Source organism: Macrobrachium rosenbergii, chromosome 53, assembly GCF_040412425.1.
Source record: "Macrobrachium rosenbergii isolate ZJJX-2024 chromosome 53, ASM4041242v1, whole genome shotgun sequence".
Lineage (NCBI taxonomy): Eukaryota > Metazoa > Arthropoda > Malacostraca > Decapoda > Palaemonidae > Macrobrachium > Macrobrachium rosenbergii.
In genome coordinates, this window is record NC_089793.1 from 3,221,879 (window position 1) to 3,249,359 (window position 27,481).

A 27,481-nucleotide genomic window follows, 5' to 3' on the forward strand; every position below is an offset into this window, starting at 1 on the left:
TATTTGTCATGTTTTCCTATTTCACTATAGTCATAACATGAATGCTTTGTACAAACTTCCTTCTCTTGCACTTTTTTGTGTGCAATATGGTCCAGGTCTTTTATCTCTGCTTTTCTTCAGGCTCTCCCACTGGTCTTCATTGTGCTACTTTCGTACTTACTACTACTTACTTCTAGGACTAGCTGACTCATTCTTTCATCACATACCAAAAGCATCAGAGTCTGCAACATAACTTCAAACATAACCATTTGATTGCTTAGCTAGTTGGAGTTGATCACTTGTTGTGGCAGTAGTCCTTTGGTGTTTTAGTTGAAATATACAGACAGTGGGGTCTTGGCACTTATTACCTATCTTAAGGAAAGACTGACCAGTTGTATGATATCTGCAAAGATAAAATATACTTTTATTGGGTATTACATCATACTGGAATTTTAACTGACCATAAAACAGTAAATTAATTTCATTTATATTTAAAATCTAGTTTTATTTTTCAATAATACATGTACCCTCTTATAGAGTAAGGCAAAAGGTACTGGCCATGCAGAGCCAGTTTTCACACATTCTGTGGCAAATGTTTGGAAATATCAGTGAAACAGAGCAAAGGCAATAAGAGTAAAATGGAATATGAGTTATAAGGAATGGGATATGGTAATTTATTGAGTACTAAATGCCTGCAGAGTAGAATCTGAGTTATTATGGAGGCTTGTATGTATAGATATTCATTTAATTAATGTATAGAACTGTCATTGGATATTTTGTTACATATATTGAATAATGATATATTTATCTAGGGTTTCAGCAACTCTCAAAATTTGGACATTCTAGCTCCTAGCTAGTTGAAGCTAGTATTTATGTGCACAAAAGAATATGAAAGGTTAGCTGTTAATAATTTAAAGTAAACAATCAGCCTCCAGTCTGCTAATTTTATGAAAATAATAATGAAAGCGGTTGTATCCGTGGTAACCTACTACTGCAAAGCTTCACTAGTATGAATAATATAAATTCAAAAATTTTTTGTGTAGATTATTTCCCATTTAGTATAGAAATCTTGAAGACTTCCTGCATAAAGTAAATAGTATGTCTTTTGAAGACTGACCATGAAGTAGATAGGCTGAGTAGATTACAGTTTACTTTAGTATCCCATGACCATTTTCAGAATTTGAAGGGAATTCCAAACATTTTTGTCCTTGAATAGAACTGGGAAATTTGCATGTGGATGAAGATGAATTTGTTTGCAGAGTATCTGATAGATGTATATAGATTCTGGCATTAGCCTTTTTAAACCTATTAAGAAATTCTTTACTTGTAGTTCTCTGACATAAATATATAGCTTGTATGTGAATGGTATCAGAATATTTTCCTCTAGGTATGTAACATTTAATGTGAGGAGTTGGTTGTTGGGAAGAGTTTCCTGAATGCCCTCTAAAAATTCACTTAACTTTGCTATATTATTCCTTTACGGGTGTGGTGTGTGTTGCAGAGCAAGGGGTGGAGTCATTTCCCTTAAACAGTGTTGGTGTTGGGCCAAGAGGGATGCACGGGGGTCATGTGGCAGAGGGCCGCCACACCCCTGCTGTGTATCCACAGCATTACCATGTTCACCGGGAAGACCAGTATGATGCTCGGCTTTATCTGGCTTATCCCCCAAACAACAGAGCGTGAGGCGGCCAGGTATCATCACATTTACACCCATTAACATCACCATAAGCAAACATGCACCTTACTTACGTACTTTGGACACGTTCATTAAAGTGCTTTTCTTCAGTAAATTGGTGACTTCAGTGACTGAACAGAAACTTTATCTTTATTGTATGCCAATAGTGACCATATAATATATGGTTTATAAGAAACTGATTGAAGTTTTGCACTTATGTGAACTTGTGCAATTTGCTGGAGTTGCTAATTTGTGATTAACATGATTTGTTGGCTTTAACACATAAGTATGCACACAGCGTCATGATTTATGAAAATATTAAAATTGGTATTAATTATATATGGGTAACTGTAGCAAATGCCAATAGAAGAATTGTTCGTTCTTTTTTGAAAGTGAAATATTAATTTTTGGAAAAGAAAAAATATTTTTCAACAAACTTGAAAAACTTCGAGTGGACTGCAAATGCTTTTTTTTTTTTTTTATTTAAATCCATTGCTACTTTTGATTTAGCAGGTCTTGTGGAAGTGCAACAAATGTGCATCTGTTTCTCATGTCTTGTAAATAGTAAGCTTTTCCTTTTTGTTCACAATTGACTTATGTGATACATAATGCATTTTAGTTTTCTCTTGTGACTCATGGGCATTTCTCTATTGGCATTAATTTTTCTTTTTTTTAAAGTACTGAATTCAAGTAGTGCTTGTGTTTGTTTGTGAAGACTAAAACACTCTTGCGATGCTGAGCTTTAGTTTGCTGCATTTGAATGAGAAATGTAACCTGGAGACTGTATAATGATTTAGAATTCACTTGCTGAGTGTATGGCCATTTCATTTTGTTTTGTACCAATAGCAGTTTGCATTGAAATAAATTTGGTTATGGGCAGTTCTAAGAATTATGGAGATTTACATCGCTGTTGCATCGTATGCCACTTGGAAAACAGTACCTTCCACTTTATAGTTGACAATTGTTAAAGTTTTAGTTACAATATGTACAGTGTATTATTACTAACATTGCTTATGTCTTTCGAATATAAAAAAATATAGCATTGGATTTATTTTTTTTTTCTTGAGACTTTCAGGTTTGGTGTTAATTTTATTTAGAATATATTTTAAATCATGCCTTTAATATCATTTGTTTCTTACTGCATATAGTTTGTTTCATGAAGTTTTCAATATACTAATTCATATGGTTTGTGGTGCTCAGGAATGTAGTACTTTATTTGAATGGAGTCAGTCGTGGGAAGTAGTATTCCAAATTAGCCATCATTTAGTAGTTAGTGTTTGTGATTAATAAGGTGCAGAAGGAAATTTTTTAATGTTTTGCTAATGACTTTAGAATTTTATTTTCTAACTGAACTGTTATAGGGAGAAGTCTTGTGGACTTGAAAAATAAACTTTCAGCTCATGATTTCAGAGTTACGGGTCCATGGCTGTTATTTTTAGAAATATTATGTAGTTGATTTTTCATACCAACCGTAAGAGGTAACAGTAGTGGTGGTTACTATACTATGAGTTGTAGTTATTTGAGTAGTAATAGTACAGTAGTAGTGGTAGTAGTACGGTAGCAGTAAATACATGGAATCTTTGCAGAAGAGAACCTGTAGTTGAGTGAAAGGGTTGATAAGTTTTAACTTCTTGTGACCTAATAACTCATTTTCAGAAATAGCTTTATTGAAATGTATAATTTTTTGTAAATAACTGAACACCTGATAAATCTTTTGAACTGTGTTCACATTACATTGATGAGGACTTGGTAACATTAATGTATCATTCTGTACAATATTGGGCATTGCAAAATAAGTTTTGGCAATGGAATAAGGCACATTTTATGGAAAGCCTTTATAAACTATTTTTTATGCATTTCAGTACATTTTATGGGAAGCCTTTAGAAACTATTTTTTATGCATTTCACCCATTCATTACTTGGGTATTTTTGTATAGTGCTCCTAAATTACATCCTTTGAGTGCTCACTATTAATATTACTCTGAAAACGGAGCCAAACTTCTTTTTAGAACTGACAGAAGTATGGATTAAAATTGGTGATTATGATTTCATGGTATATGTATAAATGGTCATCATGGTAGTATTTGCTTTATTGTTAACAGTTGAAAGCTTTGTTTATTCATTTAGACCGTAACGGGATTACTAGTCCTCAGTATTTTTAAACAGTTATCCATTTTTAGTAGTAAAGATGCTCATAAGGGTTTTTCCACATGTCATACTTCTGTTTGTGAAATGGTGGATGACATTAATATTGATTTCCCCTTTACTGCTGCTTATGAGGTAGTTACTAGAGCAGTGTCATTTAGGTTCTTGATGTTGCAATTGCATTTGTCTATTTAGGTTGTTTACAAAGGAAAATGATAGCATATTCTGTTCATTATTATTTATATATTATTGTAACAAACAAATTTGCCAATGATCACTTGAATTAAAGTTCTATGTCAGTGATACAGTGTTCCATTTCTAGAATTTAACCCCGGATACTTTGGATTACCATCACTTTAGGTATGAGATGAAATGGAAATAATTTTAAATGTATTCTAAAAAATTTTTAAAATATAAAAAAACTGCTCTCAATTAGCACTGAAATTGTCAAATTTTCTGAAATCTAACCTCAACATGGCTTTGGTTCTCTTCTTTGTTGAAATGAGAGCTGCTGGCCTGCAAACCCATCACTCCTAAATGGCTTACATTTGTGGTCTTTGAATTTCTGAGACATTACAGTCTTTGGTCTTTCAGATGAATGAGTGGTTGTAGTACTGCACATGTGCCATCAGTAACTGCCTCAATTTGTGTTTATATGTTATCAGTCAAGGAGAATTCCCTGGCCATCTTCAATTACAGCAAGTTACCTAAATTTCTCTACCTTGTCATATTTCTTCTATTTAATTTCATCATCATCTTTCTCCTTCAGATTGTTTGCATAGGCAGTTCATTTTCTTGACAGCCTTCCATGGCAAGTCACATGATTCATCTTAGTCTCGACATAAGGGCTGTGGGTCAACCCTCTTACAGGTGTTTGAACTTTTGTGTGAGATTCTTGAGAAGGGAATTATAACAGCAGGGCAGGAGGAAGACTGGGAATCTTCATCCTCTTCTCCAAATTTTTACATCCAAATTTTTACATCCTTTATGGCATCCTTAGAAGATACTATAAGTGAAGTGTGTTTGCCAGAGTCAGCCAGCACACACATTCCCCTCGAGGGTCTTCTGATACTGTTTGAACTTTTGAATGACCAGGGACTTGAGAGTCCCTGACCTTTTTCCATATTCTAATTATATCTTCATGGATCCTGCAGGTCACAATAAACACACTGGTACATTCAGCAGCCTGTACAATTCAGCAGCCTGCATCCCTTTCCTAACTTGCAATTGTTGAGTGATGTGGTTCTGGTGGGGGGGAAAAAAAAAATTATTTTTTCTTACACCCTTCTCCCAGTTCCACTGCTTTGTAACTAATACTCCTATAGATGACAAAGTTACCTGTTTTGAACTTGCTATGTCAGGTCAGTTAGACAAATGGCTTAAGTGTCAGATTTTTGAAGACCACAAGTGTGAGCTGTGAGTGATTGGTTTGTATGAAAGAGAAATTAATTTTGCTTTTAAAAATTGAGAAATTGTGGTTTTAAAAATATTTTACCAAGTTTTAAAATCTGATATAAAAAATTTAGTCTCTGCTCTATATACAAGCTTTATACTGTAGTAATAGTCATCTAAATAAATGAATTACTTGAAGTGTAACATTTACATTTTGTCATGACCAATTTTTACTGTAATGTGGATTTATATCAGTAATTTGGGCAAACTGTGAATTTGACTGGGAGATTGATTCTAAAAGAGTAATTAGCACTACTGCATATACACATGCAAGGAGAAAATTTGTGTTATTACCATTATTTGTAAATACTGAGTAAAAAAAAATTCCTTTATTTCTAAGTACATAATGCAGTGTGTAATTTTTGGAAACTTTTCTGAACAGTTGTTTATTGCACTGACATGAAGTTTTTGTAACCCTACGTGAATCTGCACTGAATTTTAATGATTAGTTCAGAAACCATATACTACTACTATAGTGTTTTCACTGACTCTCTAGTTTCATTTTATGGTTGAGCGATATTGTACTATTGATGAATTGGAAATTTTTATTTGTTGTGTATTTGCTTGTAAGCTTAGTCATGGTTATATAAGTTCAGAAAATGATCACTTACAATATTATTAAATTCTTGTTTCGTACCCTTCAGCTTGCCTGTGTTGTATTCCTGTTTTTGCTGGATGACTGTCATTTTCCACAGCACACCCTGAAACAAAAAAAAAATGAAAGACAAGATTGTTTATTGAATAAACCTTTTTTATTTTACCTAGTACTTAGTAGTTTGTCAAATCATATGTATCAAAAAAAAAAAAAAAAAAAAAAAAAAAAAAAAAAAAATGCTGGGATGGTAAATAGTGCTATGACAGGGGAAATCCCCTATTTTTCTGCATAACTTGCTACTGACCACATAAAATGCAGTGTAAAGGGCAGTCCAACTAAATTTCCACTGTAAGACATCTGCTGAGAGTCCAAGGTTATTTACTGATTCTGCCAGTGAAGGCAAATACTGCTTCAAAATCTAGTCTATTAAGAGTTCCTTGAGTCATCACCACCTATGGCAGTGATAATTTCTTCCTTTGAGAACTTTGCTTGTCTAGGATTCTGGAATCTTAGGAAAATTAAGAAATGCTGCCATGGTAAATGGAGGCATAAGCAGAGGAGACATGATTCTTTGTGTATGCCAATAACAGAAAATTGACTACTTCACTGGTATAGATCAGCCACAAACTGTGTGTTGGGTATTTGTCTTGCAGCATGTTACAAAAAAAGCCTTCTACCTGTGAGACGGCTGAATAATTTGCTAGCATGTATTTTGATTGCCTGGATAATGATGGAATTTCCAGGGGTTAGACAACCTGGTGATATTAATTTACCAATATACTGGATAACAGCAGAGCTCTTACAGGAAGAATTGTGAAAAGGCTATTTAATTAGGGTCTCAGTGATTAAACATTTCAAACAGGACACCTAAATGATCTACCCACAGTTCCCAGAAATGTCAGCAAGCCCAAGTGTATCGTCCACTCTTAACATCATCATCTGGTTTCTTCTGCATTAAAAATTTGCCATGTGTGTTTAATGATAACCCACGGAATTAGGTCTGTTTTTCTCTGAAAAAATATTCTCCATGTTATGTGGCATGCAACTGCAACCTTGATGCTTCCTTGACTCTGTGGGAAGCTGCCTTTATCAAATTGTCTTGACTTCCACACTGCAGAGTGTTCAATGCTAAATTTTTCTCCTGGTGAAGAATCCTCTTGACTGTCAGGAGTTCTGTGCTGTTAACAAGCAAGTTTTCTATGTAGAACATCTTGACACTGATGTCTTTTGTGTATGCACTCCAGCCTTCATTTTCTGTCTCTCGGATCGCTCTTCTGAGTGACTCGATGTTAAAAATTGCGGGGCAAAATTGTTGGGTTCTCAATTACCTGGGTTGAGCTTTGTTAAAAAATAGTTGAGGATGGGCTGCTGGTCCTTTCCAATGCTGAGGATGAAGTATTGGTGCTTGCTCTTGCTTGGCAACTTTTGCCTTATTGTTTCTTCCCTGGATGCATAGGCCTCCTCTCATAGTTGTTATGCAGTAGCCTTGGACCTGGAAAAACACTTACATTCAGATTATCATTCTCACATACATAACCTATATAACTTATCTCTGGCAGAGTGAATGGAATCGGTTACTGATGAAGCTCTAACTACATGATGCAGGCGGATATTTTCATGTTATATAAAATAATTGTTCACTATACCATCTATAAAAGGGAGCCATTCACTACTGAGTGATGAACAGTACAGAAGTTTGTGTTAAGTTCTGTGGGGCATTCACAAATTTTCTTTTTGTTTTCCAATAAATGATCTTGATAACCATGACTAAATTTCAGCCGACTGTCAAGGTCTTCCTAAATCTAGATAATGCGGCATTATACAAAGCAAAAGGAATGGATGTAAAGAAGGAAAATTCCTCAAGTATGCATAAAATTGATCACTATCAACACCTGCCAAGTGGGTAATAATAGCTTCCAAGAAATACCTTGAGCTTAACTTCTCCCTGCTCAACTTACATAGCTGTAATACCTGAAAAAGAAAAAGTATTTCAGATTTTATCTGGAAGTGAAGATATTTTTGCACTGATGTCTGCTTAGTTTATACAAAGCTTAAGAATAATATAATGTTGAGTAGGAGGTAGGATGCCTAACAAGGAAAAAGCCTTGTATTTCTTTCAGGAATAATTCCAGCTCTTGGCTGACTGCAGTGCAACATGTGATATGCACCATAGGGAAAATAAGTGCTTTGTTATTGTAAGAACATTTGTGCCTTCTATATGCACTTTCATGCTCTGAGAATTACAGTTTTCAAACAATGCCCGGTCTTTGTATACTTTTGTCTCTTTAGCTTATGTTAAGCTAGAGTTGAAAATTACTTCCAGCTGAAAGGAAAACCTTACTGTATATTTAAAGAAACTTCACTGATTTTGAAATTCCTACAATAAGTATGCCAGGGCCACAAGAAACCTATACCAATCACAGTAATGTTGGCAGTTCTATCCTTTAGTTGAGCGAGTTAATTTCAGTTTAAAAAGGATTGCTAGCTAATTTCTATTCAACTCCAGGGTATTTAAACCTTTCATGAATGAGTAACTTTTCCTTGTCTTACAATTTTAGTTCCTCAATTTCTTAAACTACCCATTAGCAATTAACATTAAAGAAAAATACCCCTAAATACTTTCAATATTTTCATATAATAAGTTTCACTGAAACTGACAAGTTTTCTTCTTGCCTCAGAAACAGAAACGAACATTAGTGCTCTACCGTATTTTCTGTATAAATGCAGTATAATCTGTTATAAAGTCCCGACACATATATAAAATACATTAAATGCTTGCATGTGGATACAAATGTATAGTAAAGTCAATAATAAAGAACAGAAATTATGACATTACATACAGATTGTTCTTTACAATGAAACAAAATATTTTGAATGTGCCAAAATAAAAAAATTAATGATTTCTTGGCTCCATATATGTGATAACTAGTTTGTGTATAGTTTTAAATGTCTGAAGTATAGTTTCTTAATACTATGTAAAACCTTGCACAAAATGTTATGAAAGAATAAGAGCTGTTTTCTTTTGAGTGTGTGTGTTTGTGATTCTTTTTTTGTATCAAACTTACCTTTCTTATAACTCTACCATCCAAATCATCTTTGTAAACTGGAAGTAGTTAGTAGGGAAGTTTTGACCATCATCACTGCATGTAAAAACAATCACTTCGTACTGTAATGAGAAAATAAAACTAATGTTAAAATTGTTACCAGTCTCTCACTCACATTACTACTTACCATGAGAAACTATATACTACTTACTAGTTACCATGAGAAACTATAGATAGGATTGAAAAAACAATAAATTAGGCCAACAGGTAGGGATTATGACTAAGGTCACCACTATTTGAAGACAAAAAATCATGACATGGGAAGTAATTAATTTGTAATAATGGATAAACTGTATGCATGCAATGTGCATAAATACTAACACTAAATTATTAAAAGATTAGTAGTTATAATAAAATTAAAAACTTGAATACTAAAATCCACTACATAATAATCATAAACAGTATGCTTGGTCCACAGTTTATTACCCAAGCAATGCCTTTGTAACTTCCTAAATACCATGCACATAACTGAAGGACATACATTTTAAAATGGAACTACAACTTCATTGATGAAACCCTAAAACTTCCAAACCATAAAAACAAGGGTTCATTTGCTTTAAAACCTCATTCATTAGGCTTAACATTCTCATGGCCCAAGAGCCAACCTCTTCAATAGGTAAGGTTACTTTGTCTTGTAATCTACACAGCAAGTTCTTTTTTCCTGCATTTCTCACTCCACTGGTACAATTTCTCAGTGTGCAAAATCTTGTGAAGGGTTCATATACAATGAAGAGCAAACCAAGTGATATGTAACAGCAAAATAAGCTGTTTGTATGCAGTGCCCGTATGGGTATCTTAGTAAATAAACTACCCATAACTTTTGAGCAATAGCCTCTGTAAACTAGCTGATACAAGTGTTCAATCTAAATATGCCCTTAAGATTTATAGCTCTTTGTTTGTGTACACTTTACATACATGCACGCACAAGGACATTTAGGAATATTAACCATACAATTCTTTGTACATCAAGCAGACGCTGTTCTGTACACAGTATTTAAATTCTCACTTTAGATAACAATTTTTCTGAATGAATGCAGTGTCTCTTAAACTCTCAGTTCTTGGTGCAGGTTAGACAATTCACTTAAAAGTTCTCAGGTTACTAATGATTGAAGTAAAACTTGTTTCTACTTTATAAAAATGTGCACAGTTTTTAGTTAAGACATTCATAATATATGAAGGTAACAGCTACTCCCAGTAAGTTGCTTGGTTTTACTAGAATGTATTTAAAAGAATTAAAATTTTCATCTAAATTGGAATGCAAAATTTTTTGTGGAGCTTGTATTAAGCTAACCACTCTAGTTGTGTTCTTTTATTTAAATTGGTTGGTTTTAATTGGTAATGTTACTAACCTCTCATGTACCCAGTTTATTTCAAACCAATGTTTTTAATAATGAAAAGGTTTGGAGTAGATGCAGAAGGAACTGCTGCTTGCTGCTTTGATACTTGTTGTGGTGCAATACCGTTTGTCTGAGCTTTTTATGTTGTGGGCATTTTAACTAAATTAGAATTATGTACATAAAATTAAGATAATTACTACAACATTTTTCTGTCTCAAAGTCTTCTTCAAAAGCAGTACTGTAAAACAACTATAAAGTACTTTTGTCACACACACACTAATGGCATCTATTTTCCTTATCTACAGTGACAAATATACAGTAGACATATTTTCAACTGTCGCACATAGAAGCCCACCTTTTAGTAATTATGTAGTATCAAAATCTCTAGTTTTCATTCATAACTTTAAAACCTGAAGAAAGGAGAATTTATATTACTATATACTACATGATTCAAGACTTTTAAATGCAACTTTTGTTGCAAATAATGAATGACTTGGTAAGTTAATAATTATGAAATATATTATCATAGCATTCATTTAAAACCTTAACGAACCACAGACAGATCTTTGTTAGCATTTTTATTTTTGCAATTAGCTTCAATAGCTATATATTTTTTATTAGTCTTATTAATGGACACAATGAATACGTCACACTATCTGATTTAACGACGTGAATAAATGTACTACGGCAATTCAGTTTTACATAAGAAATTCACACTACTTCTGACAACCTTTTTGAAAACATGATTCTGTTTATTTCAGCAGTGATAAGGAGTAATTTACTTTACATGGGAAGTTATGGATACTGTGATAATGTCACTTGAGAATGAACACTTGTAAGTTTTAGTAAAATTAGGATGCAAAAACCTTTCATGCTAAATAGTTTATTTTTTCCAGATTCTTCAAGTGTTGGGAGTGATGAGGATGCCTATGATGAATGCTCCAAGCCTCCACCTCGTTATAATTATAATGCACTGCGTGCCCAACACTACTCAGATCAGTACCGCCCAGCTAACTCGTCCAATACCACCTCTCCTTTAGGTATGTACTGAACATTCCCTAAATTTTGTATTCAGTACATGCAGCAGTAAAAATTATATATGCTAAAATTATTCCAGCTCCTAGGTATTATTTTGTGGTACCACAGGAGGCTGGATCCTCATCCAACTCATAAAAGACAAAGTCAACCCCAGTTTTTTTATCCAATGCTCTTTGACCATTCTGTCAAGGCTAGTGCCATCTTGACAGAGCTTTTTATCATTAATTACAGGCTCCATAACAAAAATAGTGCTCAAAGTTTATTGAAACATAGCCAACCAAGTAGCTATGAATGATGGCTGTCATCCATGCCCATGAATAACTGAAGATGCACCTTAACAGATCCCTTTAATGACCCTGAAATCATTGAATGAAAAAAGGGACATTAGCTTTAGATCTCCTAAGGATCAGGAAAGCAGCCGTGAATCTAGGTGCAGTTTACTTTCACCGAATGATAAACATCTTGTTAAGCATCATTAAAAATAAAAGGCCTGTTTCCATATGCAAGACATATCTGGTACGGCATCCACTGTCGCCTGAATATCTCCTGGAACATCTTGACAGACTTTTTTTTATTTAATTACAAAACATAGATCAGTTCACTGCTGAAGACTTTGTATCAATTATGACTTGTAATCTGGTCCTCCAATTATATCTTTGAGGTGGGAAAACGAAGGTGGAACTTGTACTATTTATTTGGGTGTACATTCTGGCCCACCTCCGGTTCTTATTCTGGACCCAAATGAATAACAATCTGTCCTTACCTTGGTTGGGTATGGTCTTGGTAATCCTCTTGGCAACTGAAGATGAGAGATTCAGTCATGCCACAAGAACACCATCCTTCTCTAGTGGACCATAAAAGCACATGATTGGGGGAATAGATTTCCTTGGCAATATTAATGGCACCTTATTCTTCATTGCTCTGCAGTATAATGTTGAGCTGCAATTCAACAGTCTTGAATACTACACCACACTGCTTGAGAAATGAATATGTTAAGATAAATAGTCATTAATTTTAAGAATTACAACAAAATTGTTCATCATTCATTTGAAGATTGACAACACAGTCAGTCGTAAATTCTTAAGAAATCGTTCAAGGTGATACTGTATGAGAGTATAATATTATAGTTTTATGGTCTCTTGACTGTGAATGATGTCATGTTAGTCATTGCATAAGGCATGAAAATTTTATGTGCTATGATTCAACATCTCTCTTAGCTACACAACACTTCTGCCTACTAAATGTTTATGTTTCATAAGTGTGATCATTGGAGGTCATTACAGAGACTTTTTGATCATTTAAAATAATCCTATTCAGTGAATATCATACAGGTGAAAAATCTTATACCAAACAGTTGTGTAGGCAGGACAGACTTATCATATCTGAGGAAATTCTAGCCATGAGTGTAACCCAACTTGAAGAGAGCCATAGAAAAAGTGCAGCTATGTGGAAGGACCTTTTCCTGTCCACAGGTGCACTAAAAGAGATGCAGTATCCCCAAAAATATAGTCAAATTTTCTGTGGAGTGTCAGCTTAAAGAAATTTAATTGCTTCACGGGAACTTACGTACAGTCACAGGTACAAGATCCAATATGAAAAACCTGATGCTAATTTTAATAAACCCTGAAGAGGTTCTATAAACTCAAGATCCTGGCCAAATGTAGCCAAAATTGTAAGTACATTAGCCTAGTAGAGCTGTCCCTTTGGGTCTGCCTCTTGACTATTCTTGTGGCCAAGTCCTGCTAAATTTTATTAAAACATAAATACAACCTGGGATAGAAAAAATGCACTGTTGTTGTCAAAACATGAAAAATGATTAGAGTATATGTCAAATATAGTATATAAAAAAAAAACTGGTAATACAGTAATTATAGCTGTGTTGAGATACACATCAGAAAAGTAAATTAAATATTTATAATGTCTTTAAAAAAAAACTAATAAATGGAAAATGGATTAAAAAAACTCATAAATGGAAAATGGAAGAAAACCAATCTCATGGTCAACAAGGAAGATTATAAAAACCATGTAAAACAGCCTTAAAAAACTATAGAAGCTATGGATTGTACTTATGATGCATAACAGCATAGTTCAGTAATAATGATGAAATAAAAACATAAGTCTCAGGTGTCTGTTAAACATGTGTTCTATACCCATTCATCTATAAGCATTTAGTTTATATCTAGATAATCTTCTTAAAGTAGACTGACATATTATATTACAATCTGCATTAAATAAACATTAAAGAAAAATAATTGTAAAGTGACAACAACAACCCATAATTTAGCTGTTTACTTTTGCAATTACTATAAAAGTTTGAAACCTATTAAGTTTGATCTTTATAGTACTGTACATACTTTACATCGAGCTGTTTGTGGGGACATGTTACCTGTAGCCTTTCTGTCCTATTTAACTGTTTCTTTAATACTTGTATACATAGTTTTTAAAGTGTTTCATTAAATTTATTTTCACTTGACAACATAGAGCAGTTTTTTAAGTGATTCATAACACTCAAGTTCCTCAAGCCAATTAATATTTTCCCCTCCACAGGTTATCCTTCAAGCATGTATGGAGGACATACAGCAGCTCCTACTGTATATAATGCTGCAACCTTCAAATATGATAACGAGTATATTACGAACAAAGACGACATTTATTCTGGCTCCAAGAGTATGTATGCAAAATCTCCTCCCTTGCCCAGAGCTTCTTCACTGAGTCGATCCCAGTCTGTCTACACCAAACCACCACCTCCAAGGATCGACAACTACTCGAGAAATCTGACTCAATCCCATAGTTTGTGTAATAAAGTAGCAAGTGGTTTTACAGCCCTCTCTCACACAGACAGCATCTACAAGAACAACCCTCGTCAAGACACACTCTACATGACCAGTAAATCCGGGATAGTAAAGCCTGAACCCGTTTATGGGACCGCTACCTCCAACCGTCAGCATGATTCTGGAGATTCCAACTACTCAACATATCGAGGCTCTGCAAGCTATAGCTCATCAAGGTCATCTAATCCAGGCCCCCCACCGGTACCAATGAGCAGGTCACGAGCTGATAACACTACTCCAAACTCTGTACATTCAGGTCTTATTACTCCTAATTCTGTAGCCTCATGTTATTCACCCAACCCACAGTATTAAGAGGAAATCGATTTACAACAAATTTTGCAGCACAGGGTTTCGGTTATGAAGTAGAAGGCTACAAAGATAAAATGATGTACAGTAGTACAAAATTTTCTAAAAGTTGGCAAGGCAAGGCTGACTTCTCTTGTTAGGTTTATTGCCATTACATAAAGTAGATATATTTTTATTTTTTGTCTAGTGTTGCAAAATCACTGTTGCATAGGACTGGACTCCTTATGCATTGTTAACTATTTGATGACCACAGCAATACAAAATGTTTTCAGTAAGTTTACTTCGAGAATTTTTCCAAGCTTCACTTAAAAATCATGACTGATCCTGCTGAACTAAACAATGTGTGATACATTGCAAATTTTAAAAAGTTCAGTTATTTATTTTTTAAAGCTGCAGTAAATACTGTTGATGATAAAATTATATAATCTATTATTGTTATGACATACAGTATTGTATGATACCTTTATGTCTTTGATGTTTAGAGACCATTGCTGGTCAAAAAAAATATAAGCAACAACTTTGCATTTTCATACAAAATTTGGTAGGACAGCATTTTTATAAATCAGTATTTTACTAAGATATAATCATTTTATTATGGTAAAGTTTGTAAGAAAATGCAGATTGTAAATTGTAGGCTGTAGTTAGTGAATCAAGTGAAAATGTGGCTCAAAGAACACTGTAGTTCATAAAGCATCAAGTTTTGTATGTCATTTTTTTTTTTTTATGAAGAAAAGTGGGTGAATAATGAGCTCCTAGCCATCACTGTATTAAATCATCTATAATTTAACTTTCTGCAGTTTACACAAATTAAATTGTATATATGTTTTGTACAGGAACCATCTAGTTCACAAAAATCAAAATGCACATAGCTTTTTTTATGTTGACAGTAACATTTGATAACATTTGAACAAAATTCAAAAGGAAAAAAATATATTAATCCAACCTAAGGCTACATGATGAAAATGAAAATAGGTCAGTAAAGAGCAGTTTGTAGTTTTTGTATTACTATGTACTAATATTAAGTCTACAACTACCAATATCTATTCACCATCTTCACTGGATAAGATATTACCCATGTAAAGAATACAAAATGTCAGAGCACAATCATTGAGTACGAATATTCACACTCATAGTGAGAAATAAGTACAGTAATACAAGTGAAGCATATGCAGAACAACATTGCCCACTCTTTAGTTTGGTAGCTTTTGTTAAAAAAGCGATGGTACCTTAAGGAGAGAAGGGTTTTTGTTGCTCAAAGGTTGGGCTGAAGTGAGGTAGGTAGACTTTTTTGCAGCTGGGAATGTGTTAGGAAATACGAATGCCACGGAAGACTCACGAACTAAATATAAATATGGTAGCATTTGAGAGTATTGGTTTTTTTTGTCTATTATAACCCTTTATAGAATTTCAAATTTTACAAAGTCAGAATCCATGCTGCAAGTATATTGCTTACTGATTTTTGAATTATTCTTTTCTTTGAGAATAAGCCTGCTTTTGGTTCCTGGTACACTTCATAACTCAAAGCCAAAGTTTGGTCAAAATTGTAACTAGTATAATTAAAACCCTTATTTATGAAATTTGTCAAGCTTTGTTTGTGTATTGTATTATGTGTAAGTAAAATATTTTCATGTGCCACATGACAGATGTTTTAACATGTTACCTTTAATAAAAAGCTGGTATTGTACCTCTATAGCAAGGGTGTGACGTATGTTCCTAAGATTTTTGGTAAAAAAAAAATAAATAGCAATATGTCTACTATGTATGAATTGGTAATTTACATATAGCCTTTACGTTGAAAAAATTACAACTCCTTTAGTAATTTCTTGTGAAAAATGTTTGTCCAAAACTAAGTTCATAATACTGTACTAATAAGTGAAACTTTAAAGAGACAAGGGAAATTATGGTTGTTATTGGGACCAAAAAATTTGTAAAAATGCTACAGTGGTTAATTATTTTACTATCAGTATGGTGATGTTAGTTTTTATTTTTTGGACTTTGAAACTGTCTAGTATCAATTTAGAATTTTTAGTTACAATTACATTTCAGTCTTAAAAGGTAAAATTTCATGCTACATGCTTCTACAGGTTAGCAGTTCACAAGCACCTCTCAAAAAAGAAAAATTATATGGAAATAGAGTAAAAACTATTTACTTCTTGCATGTTAGTTTCCTCTTCTGTGATATATTTGAGAGTTATTTCTCCACATGTTCATTTCCTCCATGGAGATACTTTTGTTTTTTGATGATTTTGCTTCACACTTGAGCTTGTAAGTTAAAATGTCAAGTTTCCCAATACTGCATGATCATTATCAAAGCTTGGAGTATTATATAAACATTTATTTCTGTAACTTGATGGCATCAATAAATTAGATTAAGGTATATTTTACTTATGTTATGCCATGCCCTTTGGTCAGGTAGACATGATCGTTACATATATTGAACTAGTATAACTTAATTTTTCTCTCAGTCTTGTTAATTATTTGATATTGAGTTTACAAAGTACATAATACACATCTATCACAGCTAAGGCACCCAATACTACCAACAGATCTTGGAGAATTGTGCATACATTGCAATGATTTTGCAAAGGACTACTGTTTGCATGGCTATGTGGTCTCTATCCTGTGTATTAATAAGCCTCATTGATCTGGCTGATTGTTTATCAATGTATCTAGTTGCTAAGCCCTGCTATCTTGTTGCAAGGGTCATGTAAATAGTCGTGTTATATTTTAGTATGAAATAAAATTATAAAACCAATATAAATATATTACATATCCTCTGTTTTAAACTTCAGACTGCATATATGAGTACTTTATTTCTTGGTTTATCATATACTTATTTTTTAAGTTACAGCAGCTAAATGCTCATTTTGTCCCGAAATTACACTTCATAATGCTTTTCTCCTATATGCCTACATAAACAACTGTGGGTTCCTACTAAGGTAACATTAAAATATGTGCATTACTAGTTTCTCCTCTAAAATAAGGCTGCCTACATCCTAGAACTGCTATGTAATAAGTCAGATACCTGCATGATAAAAAAACCAATGAAGCAGCAAGGATGTAAGCCTAAGCAGATGTTCAGAAATACTGTATACAGTATACCCAAGAATACAATGTTTACAAAATTTGGCATTATGTTTATCAAGTTTAAGCCTAAGCAGATGTTCAGAATGTTCTGAATATACTATATATATCCAAGAATATAATGTTTACAAGATTTAGCATTATGTTTATCAGGTAAAAATACAAGCCTAATATTTCGCTACTGTTTGAAGGACAGAGCTTTTATCCAACTGCTTATTTATTCAAAAGGAGGGGAATTTTTTGAATTTTCTCTAACACAAATGTTTCTATTATTTATTCAAAAGTTCTTAACCTTTTTCAGTGCCAGTACCCTTGGGAAATGTTTTACTTTAAACACAATCATATTAACACCACTGCTGGCTATCATGTCTTCCAGGTTTAATGTTTTCATGTACAGGTCCATACCACTGCTTTACACCATAAATGTGTCGTTCAGTCCCTATGCAGGCTGAAGCGATTACATCGAAGTACTATGAGGAGGGTCAAGTAACATATGAAGTTATGAAGCCTTTCTTTTGCTGCTATTTATTTAAACACTGATATGCAATTCTTCAGTCTGTTTTGCCCAATTGAACCATAATCTGAATGGTGGTCACTAATAAATATGTAAGTCACAATATGGATTCACACCACATACAAACTGGTGCTATTATTATTTGTAGCCTCAATCACAAAGTGAGATGTGAATGAAGATGGAGTTAGCTAACTGCCAGCCCACAGCTACTGGGCATTATGAAAATGTCTGAACTAATGTGCAACAAAACTTTCATATGTCTAAAATAGGTCTCCCCAGCATCAGATCTTGAAAAACATATATTACTTTAAAACCTAATATAATGAGATAATCCCCTAATCTCATCAACTGACATAACTGGGGTGTAATCCTTAACTGAAAGCTTCAAGAGGTTAGTACAAAGAAAATCCCATTCTTGGTGATAATTCATGGGCAGGAAACTAGAGACAGAGAGTCTGGTAACTAAGCAAACAAGACCTCATTCTCTAACAGTATTTCTTCAAAACATACAACAGATATGACACACTTTACCCTTACAACAACATAACTCATCAAAGCTGAAAAGAGACCCTATATCACAGGTACAACTGGTAATTTTCTCTCACAGTTCAAAGCAACCTCTAAGGCCCGAAAATTTTTTAGGTCTAGTCCTTTCAGTACAGAAACTGCACTGGAAGTGGCAAAGAGCAAGGAAAGTCTTCTGTAACAACCACAATATAACAAACATTGCATGCTAAGGGTCAATTGTTAACCTGGGGTCTAAAATTCTCAAGCACCATATTCAAAGTGCCTTGTCTGAGGGACTGTTGATTAATTTTTGAACATTGAGGTTTGAAGCCTGCATATTATTTTTGGAGACTTGAATAAACATGATAGACGCAATCATTCTTGAAACCACTTGTTACCTGCATCATCATGATATCAAAAATGTCTTCTGAATAACAAGACCTTGTTGAGCAGAAGACCTTTGAAGAAGAGCAGAATGGTAATAGTAGCGTTTCCACTGCCAAGTCCTGCTGTCTTGACCATGGGGATCAATATGTCTAACAGCTTTTTGTTGAATAATATTCAGTGATATCATGATGTGTACTACTGCAGCACATCATACCCTATTAAGCTGACCCAATAATTTCTAACTAAATTATTGTATCTATTCTACCTGGAACAAAATGCATTTCTCTCGTCTTCCTACAGAGGATCCTGAGAACAGTGTTGCTTAGGATGTTTAGCTTTGTTCAATAGATTCTTGAATTTAGAAATCACAGTTAATTTGCTCAGCCTGAGAGTTATCACCCTGCTTCATATTAAACCCTCTGAGAATTAAAACACTCACCCTATCATATATTCAACCCTGTTGAACTCCTAGTCCTTATGTTGATGCATCTTTGACAAGCATTGCTCTTAATGTTGAAGGAATGAGTAGTACTCTAGCTCCCATGCTGTGGTCTTTTACCCTCCACTGGTTTCACACTCAGAAGCCTATGTGGGGCAAGGAAGAACTGGGTAATGATGGTGGGGTAATTCTGATAGTCCACCAGGTACAAATGTCCTGCTAAAATTAATTCAGAGCACCCAGACCAAATTTGGACCTTTAGTATCCTCTATAATTTAAATTCTTTTACTTGCTCATGGACAGATGACCACTTTTAGAAAACTGATCAGGTTTTGACTGAGCACTGGATTTGTTGGAGAGTGGAGTTGGACAAAAGGCCTCTACACCTATATAAATGAAGAGTACTTGATGAGGTTGAGCGAGAAGAAACTTCACATCAAACCTCATCCTCAGCATTTGTCTGATCAAGTTTCCATTCGTGCCATTTCTTCAAGTTTTTTTTGGGTATTCAAACTAATCTTCATCCTGTTACTTCCTTATCTATCTTCCCAACTGACTACTCTCCAATCCTCATCATTGACCTAATACCGTCTTCTTCTTCGTTTTAACGTGCTTTTTCCCATTTTTATATGGGGTAAGCACGATGCCTTCTTTTCGAAGGACTTTGATTTGGCGTTGGGGTAGCACGTAGCCTCGATCGGCTCTATCTCTGATATTTCAGTCCATTTTCCAGCCTCTGTAAACCACATCTCAGAATTTTGTTGCCACATCTTCAGTCTCATTTTCTTTTCAAGATACCTTGTCTCTAATGTACTGGGATGTACAGAACTTACAATAGATTTTTCCTCTGTTTACAAACTGGGTAGTCATATTTACTGGCAGACCAGCAGGCTCTTCCCACTTTACATAGGCTTGTGTTATTTCTAATTTTTTCCTTATTGCCCTCTCAATATCAGCTTCACAAGTCTACTGCCACAGTAATAGAAATTCATCCACCCCACTCCTTCCCCTCCAACAAGAATTTATCTATCAGTTCTTATGCATTTGGGGTATCAATCTCACGCTCCATTTACATTATCCATTTCAGAGCAATCAAAGTGGAAAATTGTTACACAGAATATATAAGGCCTAGGGCTGCAGCAGCCACTATCAAAGCAGCCTATCTAAGGAGACTTTTTAGCCATACCTCATCTTCAGATTAAGGAATACTTTTAAAAGTATCAATCAGCATGAATATTGCTCTCTTGTTTGGAGAGAATCTTCCTGATACAGTGCATATGACATGGTCCCTAGAGTTAGTAATGACTCTTACAGTTCTTATGCACCATTTCACAATTTAATGAGCTTTGGTAAATGAGCTCCGGTATAAGTTTTTGGATGCTGACTTTTCTAATGTCTTCATTTACCACTTAAAAAGACCTTTCTGAAAGATAAGAATACTGCATTCACTCTTTCTTAGGTTGATATTAGTATGTTATAGGTGGCATTTTGTTTGTGAAGTCATAGTTTTCAAAGATATTCCTCAAAGCATGAAATCAAATGGACTCCTGACAAGCTGCAATAACCTCAGGGAAATCATGCCTTGCAAAAACTGTGCTCTTTGCCACGTTTTCTGCAAAAATTTTTTTATTGAGTTCTCCAAGTCTTGGAGAAGTCTTTCAGAAAATAAGCCACTAATTGGAGCTTTACAAGAGCGATCAATGCATGGCCACTATAGGTGGGGAAGCAAGTGATGACTGGAGGGCCACTTCCGACAAAAGTACAGGTAGAGTAAGCCGAAGGGTATAGGCTGTCCATCAAAACTTCAAGGAGAAAATCTTCAGCAGCATACCTTCTGCTCCTGAAATCCCATAGCAAAGCCATGTCTTAATCACTGCAAAGTAAAGTATCAACATCCACAATGCCTTATACCAAGGGGATATTCTGACAACAGCTTAAATAATAGTTGCCAATGCTAAAAAAATGGATACACTTCTTACAGTGTCTAGAAAAAAGAATCTTGGAGCTGTCTGCAAACAGTCTGAGTGGTAGAATGAATCATCTTAAACATACTACACTTTACCATCACATAATGGTAATGGCATTAATGCTTTATTAGTTTTGTACATGGACCACAATCGTTAGAAGTGATTTATTGGACAATACTCCAGGAACCAAAAATTTTTAGGTATGTTTATCTCCTTATTTACACTGAAGCATGGTGTCTTACTCTGCAAATCTGTAACATTGGTAGTATTCTTTACAATGATCATCCTTGGCTTCTGGACCTCACATCTGTCATTTTCAGGAAAGAAAATAACTTTGGGCAATTGGCATAGCTTTGCATACCAAAATCTCAAACTTCTACCTCCAACCGCTATGGGTGAAAAAAGATTGTGAGGAAGGTTAAGGAAGGTGGCTGCAAAAACGGTACACCCCTCAGTCGGATATCCTTCCCAACCAAGCATAATGTGCTATAGGGTGTTACGATGCACTGATTTTTTGTGGCATTTACCATTTTTAAAAATTTTCAGTAGCCACCAGTTTATGTGTAAACTGGGCGCAATGTTTAGTGCCAGCCCCTTCTGAATGAACTTAGAAACAGAATAGTTAATATCATACACAGAAGACCATAAAAACCAAAAAGCTTTAAATATCCATCATCAACTAGTAGAAATCAAGAACCAGGAGTCGACAGTTGTTTTATATACCCTTTCCTTTCATGAATAATTATAGCAGCTCTCGACTATATATATCCAACTGCTTTCTTTGGTGCTGCTTGAATATTTTTTGTTTCCCACTCCCAAAATTTCAAGTTTTCCACTGGGCTATAAAGTATAGGCCTAGAGTTTCCCGGGAGGGGATCAAGAGTAAAAGTATTAGGCTGGACGCAAAAAAAGGTTTCTTGCAAAAAATGTGCAGAATAAGCAACCAGAAACTAATTTAATTCAAATTTGGTAGATCTAAGATGGTTGTCCGCGGTGAGCTAGGCTATGGCAGTTGACGTTTTTCTATAGAACTTTACCTGCTGAACAAGAATTTAAAGTAATATTTTGGTGGTCAAATGTAATTAAGCTATAAATTACCTTAGAACTATAGCCGACGGTAAAGGGGACCCGTTGGGAATCGGGGTTTTGGGTGGAATAAAACCCTTTCCAGAATAGCTAACAGCAAGGGGGACCCGTTGGGAATTCAGTGTTTTGGGTAGGGTAAATAACTTGGGAAAAGGTATGGGTACCTTCTTGTTTTATTTCCTGTTATATATGTCATTTGGAACATGAAAAACAAGCGTAAAAAGAAGGGCGAATAAATGGATAATGGGAGCCGTTTCAAAGGCAATTTTCATTCATTACTAGTACTGCTGATTCTAAAGTTCTCAATCAGCAACTGCCACTGCATCAGCGAGAGCTAAGAGACGTACGTTTTTTTCCTATGTTGTTTTACTTGCTGAACAGAATATTACCCTTGCCAGCAATCTTAAAAAGTGCAGATAAGGCGTGCAACGCCGTTCTGCCACAGCCACCTACAGAGGCCACCCTAGTTGAAAGCAGAAATGATAATGTTTTGTTTCCCGTTTACAAAAGCTTCGAATAGTGTACGTTGGAGCTAGTTACTACTGCTTTACGACGTTTTTCAATGTTATTTTACTTGCTTTACAAGAGTTTAAGGTAATATTTTGCACTGGTCGGCGGTGCAGTTTTAGGGTCAATTACAATTTAGTTACCGCCGACTGCCAAAATATTTTAAATTCATGTTCAGGTTGTAAAATAACATAGGAAAACGTCAACTGCCCTAGGCTAGCTCACCACGGACAGCCGGCTTAGAGTTACCTCAAATTCTGCCAAGTCAGTATTTTAATATAGGCCTAGGCTTGAGCCTGATGTCCATTGCTTTGCAAAATGTTTATAACCTACAAAGGCAGGTTACACAGATCAAAATGACAGGCCTACCATACGCAAAGTCAATCAATCAAGAGATATTAGCGAAACAAATACCACCGGAAGTTTCACCATTGTTCCTTTTAATAGCCTAAAAAATATCACAATGGGCTAATTTATGGGTTAAAACCAATCACTCCAATATATTTATATATATGTAAGACTTAGGACAGTTTAGCCTAAATAAAGAAATATGTCGGCCAAGGGAAGTGCTTCCAACCACAGGCCTAAGCTAAAGTTCTCTTGTTAATTTCCAATTCAAATTATTAGGTCATATTGATATGATCATTAACACTTACCGGTTCTTCATTCTGAATATGGCACTTTGAACCTGCTTGCAAGTGTTTTTCTTGTGTAAATACTGAAGATTATAAGTACCATGACCACTTCGAAAATGGACACAAATTTCTACTTAGTAAATCACTTGTTACCAACTGACGTCTTAACAGTGTTACCAACTGAAAACAAAGTAGCATAGCGTTGCGTAACCTTGTCACATTAACATTACCTCTTTGCGCAATAATTGTCAATTAACAATACTTACGTATAAAAGTTGTCAAACAATATTTACGTAAAAATTCAGTAAACAATATCTACGTAAAAATTTAATAAACAATATTTACGTATAAATTCTGTAAACAATATTTACGTAATAATTGTCAGTAAACTTCTTCTTCGTTTTAACGTGCTTTTATACCCATTTTTATATGGGGTAAGCAATGTACGTAAAATTGTCAATTAATGTTCTATGTAAAAATTTTCAGTTAACATATCTTTGCGCAACAACTGTCAATTAACAATGTTTTGTGCAATATCTGTCAATTGACAATATATTTTTGCGCAATAACTGTTAATTAGCAATACACTTTTGCGCATTAACTATCAATTAACAATATGAATTTCCCAATTAACTGTCAGTTGACTACATTTTTGCATAAAAACTGTCAATTAACATGTTTTTGCACAAGAACCGCCAAGGCAAACAGAGTTCAAGTTAAAAAAAAAAAGTGGATACACAATAAATAAAACCAACTGCTTTTGATTCGCGTGGACTTTTATTTCCTATTTACAATGAAGGACGGTTTTTATTTTATTTTGTAAAATTAAGACTATGGCCTTTACGTGGTATTGTCATCAGGAACATGAACTTAATAAGAAAAAAGTTTGCTATATGTCACACTAGAGTGAGGTGATGATGATAAAACGGACGGAATGTGTGCAATTTCTCAGATAAATCTAAGTCAGCAGACTATCATTTGGTTTTGTAGCGTTAAATACCATTAAAAGATTTCCATTGTGGGAGAGTGATGTATTGCAGAGTTTGCAACAGCAAGAAATAAGAACATTCACAGAACAAGCATTTAAGATACATCGGAGGAGAACAATAGGGTAAAATTCAACACACTAAAAGAACTGACAGGACGATACTACAAACTAAACTAAAATTCTACATGTATATAAATGCCGTGTGTTATTAGCTCACCCGAAGCTAATACACGATACAAATACCCAAAACATATACGTATAACGTGCAAAATAAAGAGTTGAATTTCAGAGGTAGATTCTTACCTCTCACGCGCCCTTATGTACGCAAAGAAAAAAGCTCAGTGGCTTAATATTAATAATAATTATACAGAAACAGTCGTAAACAAAATCGTACGCACTTTTACAAATTAAAGATAAACTTGAAATTTTGGAAGAATAATTATATCTTATTTTCTCACGTTCTTGTACACCAGAAAACAATAACGTTTGACAAAACAAGCCCAGAAGGCAATCTTTAACCGGATTCCAACTGATTATTTTACATATATCACACGAGAAAGATTTGTACTAATCTGACCCAAATATAAGCATGAAAGTATTTTTTTTCTATGCCGTGGTAGCTGGTTTTCATTTTAACAGCTGTTTAAAACTTTTTCCAAAACAATTATAGGCCTAATAACCACCATAACGTCTCAAGTTCGTAATGCCGCGTAATCCCAGAGCTAAATTATACAAATCACAGCCTTTTAATAAATAACTTTCAGCTTTAAGGCCAATTCTCCTGTGCAAACCTATATGATATTTTTATGAAATAATTCTACGTGATGAGAGACATCAGTCCTACTTAAATACATTATATACAGACATACGCATACTAAAACACACTATATACAATTACAACGATTACAATGAGCGTATTTTTTTAGATATGCTACTTGCATATCAATGGTGCTTGCTTATACGCATGTTTGTTAGCACCAAGAGACAGGAGGTTCGATAATTAAAGTATTTCAATATGATTTTAACAGTGAGGGTATACCCTGTCGAAGCTTACCCGCGCTAACATTCTGATCTTCATGAAACCTGTCCGAAGCTCAATTAGCCGATTTCAACTAACATTTTAACAGGTTTGTGATAAATTTAAATGTATTAGGTCACTCACAATGCTTTATGTATATTTTTGTATAACCCATAGTTCTAATTTTATGAGTTATTTATCTTCGTGACTGAAAATAATTATAGTAGGGGCGGGTTGTCTGTTATAAATTGCAACCAATAAAAGCTGTTTCATATCAATCCTGATTTCTTTTGCACGATTTGTTATTCATAAACTTTTGCTCTTACGTTTTGTGCAAGATCCCCCCAAAAGACGTTAAAATTGGCTAGTTATAGCTGTGACTAGCTGTGCATTATTGAACTAAATACTAGTTGTGAACTTCGTAGCTTATAACCTCAACGGTCCATAAGACTATCAAGACCTTTCCTTAAGGCTCGTTGTTATGAGTTAATTGGTCTTTCTAGTCATAGTTAACTATTATAACGTTCGGCTGAGCAGCGTTTTCTTGCAAGTTCCCCAACTATAATGAACGTATTTCTTTCCTAGTTTTTCATAGGATTTTAACTTGGACTTCTCACTCATGAACCTACGTGTAAATTCGTCACAAGCATCAGGATTATATAGTTATTTTTCATGATCAAACATCTGCATACAGCACTTTCTTAATAAGAGTTCCCCCAAATCCTACACATTCTACACATTCCTAAATGTGATTCACTCATGCATACACATGTATGTGCTACACAACAATCGCTGGTCGAGATATTCCTTCACACTTGTCCTTCGCCACATTCCTAAACGTACACTGCTTCCACACACACAATTGTTCTTGCATACGTCGAGAGTTCCTTCTCGAATGTATATGTTGGGGAAGTATGACTGCAAAATCTGTTACCGCTTCCAATCTAACTAAAATATTACTGCTGTTTCAAATTAATGGTTCACGACACTGTTCTAAAAGCTCCTGGATGTGATAGTTTTTTTTTCCTATTTGTTTCACTGAGTTCTGTCTATATACTCCACTGATCCTTCTCTCTGATCAACAAGGTTTTCTGCGCAGTGGTCCTAACAGGTTTACAATGGCAATTTTGCCGGTTCCTACCTAAAACGAAACGGGAGTATTTTGCTGACTATTTAGTCATTTATACGCGCATCACGTTACATACCAGCCACATACACTTTTCCTTACTCCTAAGGAAGCATTTGCATACTATGAATTGCTGGAATCAAAGACAACTAATACACACACACATCCCTTGACAACCAAGAAAGGAAAATACATCTCTTCCTCCTTCAGGCCCTACAGCACTAAAGCTAGGGATACGGTCCAGAAAGTGACCTAGAGTAATGAAGGCAAGCAAGGTCGTCGTCATTCCGTCCCTCGAAATCACCAGCTCAGCGTTTCGTTCCTGAAGGAGAACTGCTTGCTGTTCTGAGAGTAGAACTGGGCGTACCAGGAGCGGAACTTCTTCAGGAAGCGGTCTTCCTTGACGTACATCGGCTGAGCTTTGTACTGCTTGTTGTTCCAGATCATGATGTCTCTTTCCACCTGCAAGGAAATGGGAATGTGAACTTAAAATTTAGGGCAAAGGCCAAGCGCTAGGACCTATGAGGTCATTCAGCGCTGAAAATAATGCTGAAACAATTAAGAGGGGGTGGAAAGTAGGACGGAAGTATGAATGTGAAAGGTGGTCTAGTAAAAGGAATGAAAGGGGTTGCAGTTGGGGCCAAAGGGACGCAGCGAAGAACCTCAAGTCAAGCCTACAGAGCACCGTGCGAGGTGAACTGACAGCAATAACCCCCTAAGGAGGAAAGGGAATGGCGGGGGGGAGGTGTAAACATTTTGCT

The 27,481-nt window shown here is 34.8% G+C and overlaps 2 protein-coding genes and 1 long non-coding RNA gene across 11 annotated transcripts in view; 1 reads left to right on the forward strand and 2 right to left on the reverse strand.

Moving 5' to 3' along the window:
- The window catches only part of LOC136834210 (neurogenic protein big brain-like), a 210,107-nt gene extending 192,890 nt beyond the window's left edge, over nucleotides 1-17,217 (forward strand). The window contains exons 6-7 of the mRNA XM_067096501.1: nucleotides 11,184-11,327; nucleotides 13,873-17,217. Of these exons, the coding sequence (XP_066952602.1) occupies nucleotides 11,184-11,327; nucleotides 13,873-14,468 (740 nt within the window). The 3' untranslated portion in view covers nucleotides 14,469-17,217. The remainder of the gene's footprint in view (nucleotides 1-11,183; nucleotides 11,328-13,872) is intronic.
- LOC136834211 (uncharacterized) lies at nucleotides 4,032-23,749 on the reverse strand. 4 transcript variants are annotated; one of them, XR_010851685.1, is made up of 6 exons: nucleotides 23,610-23,749; nucleotides 12,089-12,300; nucleotides 8,912-9,012; nucleotides 7,175-7,338; nucleotides 5,863-5,952; nucleotides 4,032-5,044 (listed from the first exon to the last, which is right to left on the reverse strand). It is a non-coding gene; the product is annotated as an uncharacterized lncRNA (long non-coding RNA). The 4 variants fall into 4 exon arrangements; XR_010851688.1 differs by lacking the exon at nucleotides 4,032-5,044 and adding an exon at nucleotides 7,805-7,817 and having other exon boundaries at nucleotides 5,677-5,952; XR_010851686.1 differs by lacking the exon at nucleotides 4,032-5,044 and adding an exon at nucleotides 7,774-7,817 and having other exon boundaries at nucleotides 5,677-5,952.
- A 597-nt stretch (nucleotides 23,750-24,346) lies between these two features.
- The window catches only part of nvd (neverland), a 91,553-nt gene continuing 88,418 nt past the window's right edge, over nucleotides 24,347-27,481 (reverse strand). For all 6 annotated transcript variants that reach the window (XM_067096507.1, XM_067096503.1, XM_067096506.1 and 3 more), the window contains exon 9: nucleotides 24,347-27,182. In XM_067096507.1, coding sequence (XP_066952608.1) covers nucleotides 27,021-27,182 — 162 coding nt within the window. In that variant the 3' untranslated portion in view covers nucleotides 24,347-27,020. The remainder of the gene's footprint in view (nucleotides 27,183-27,481) is intronic.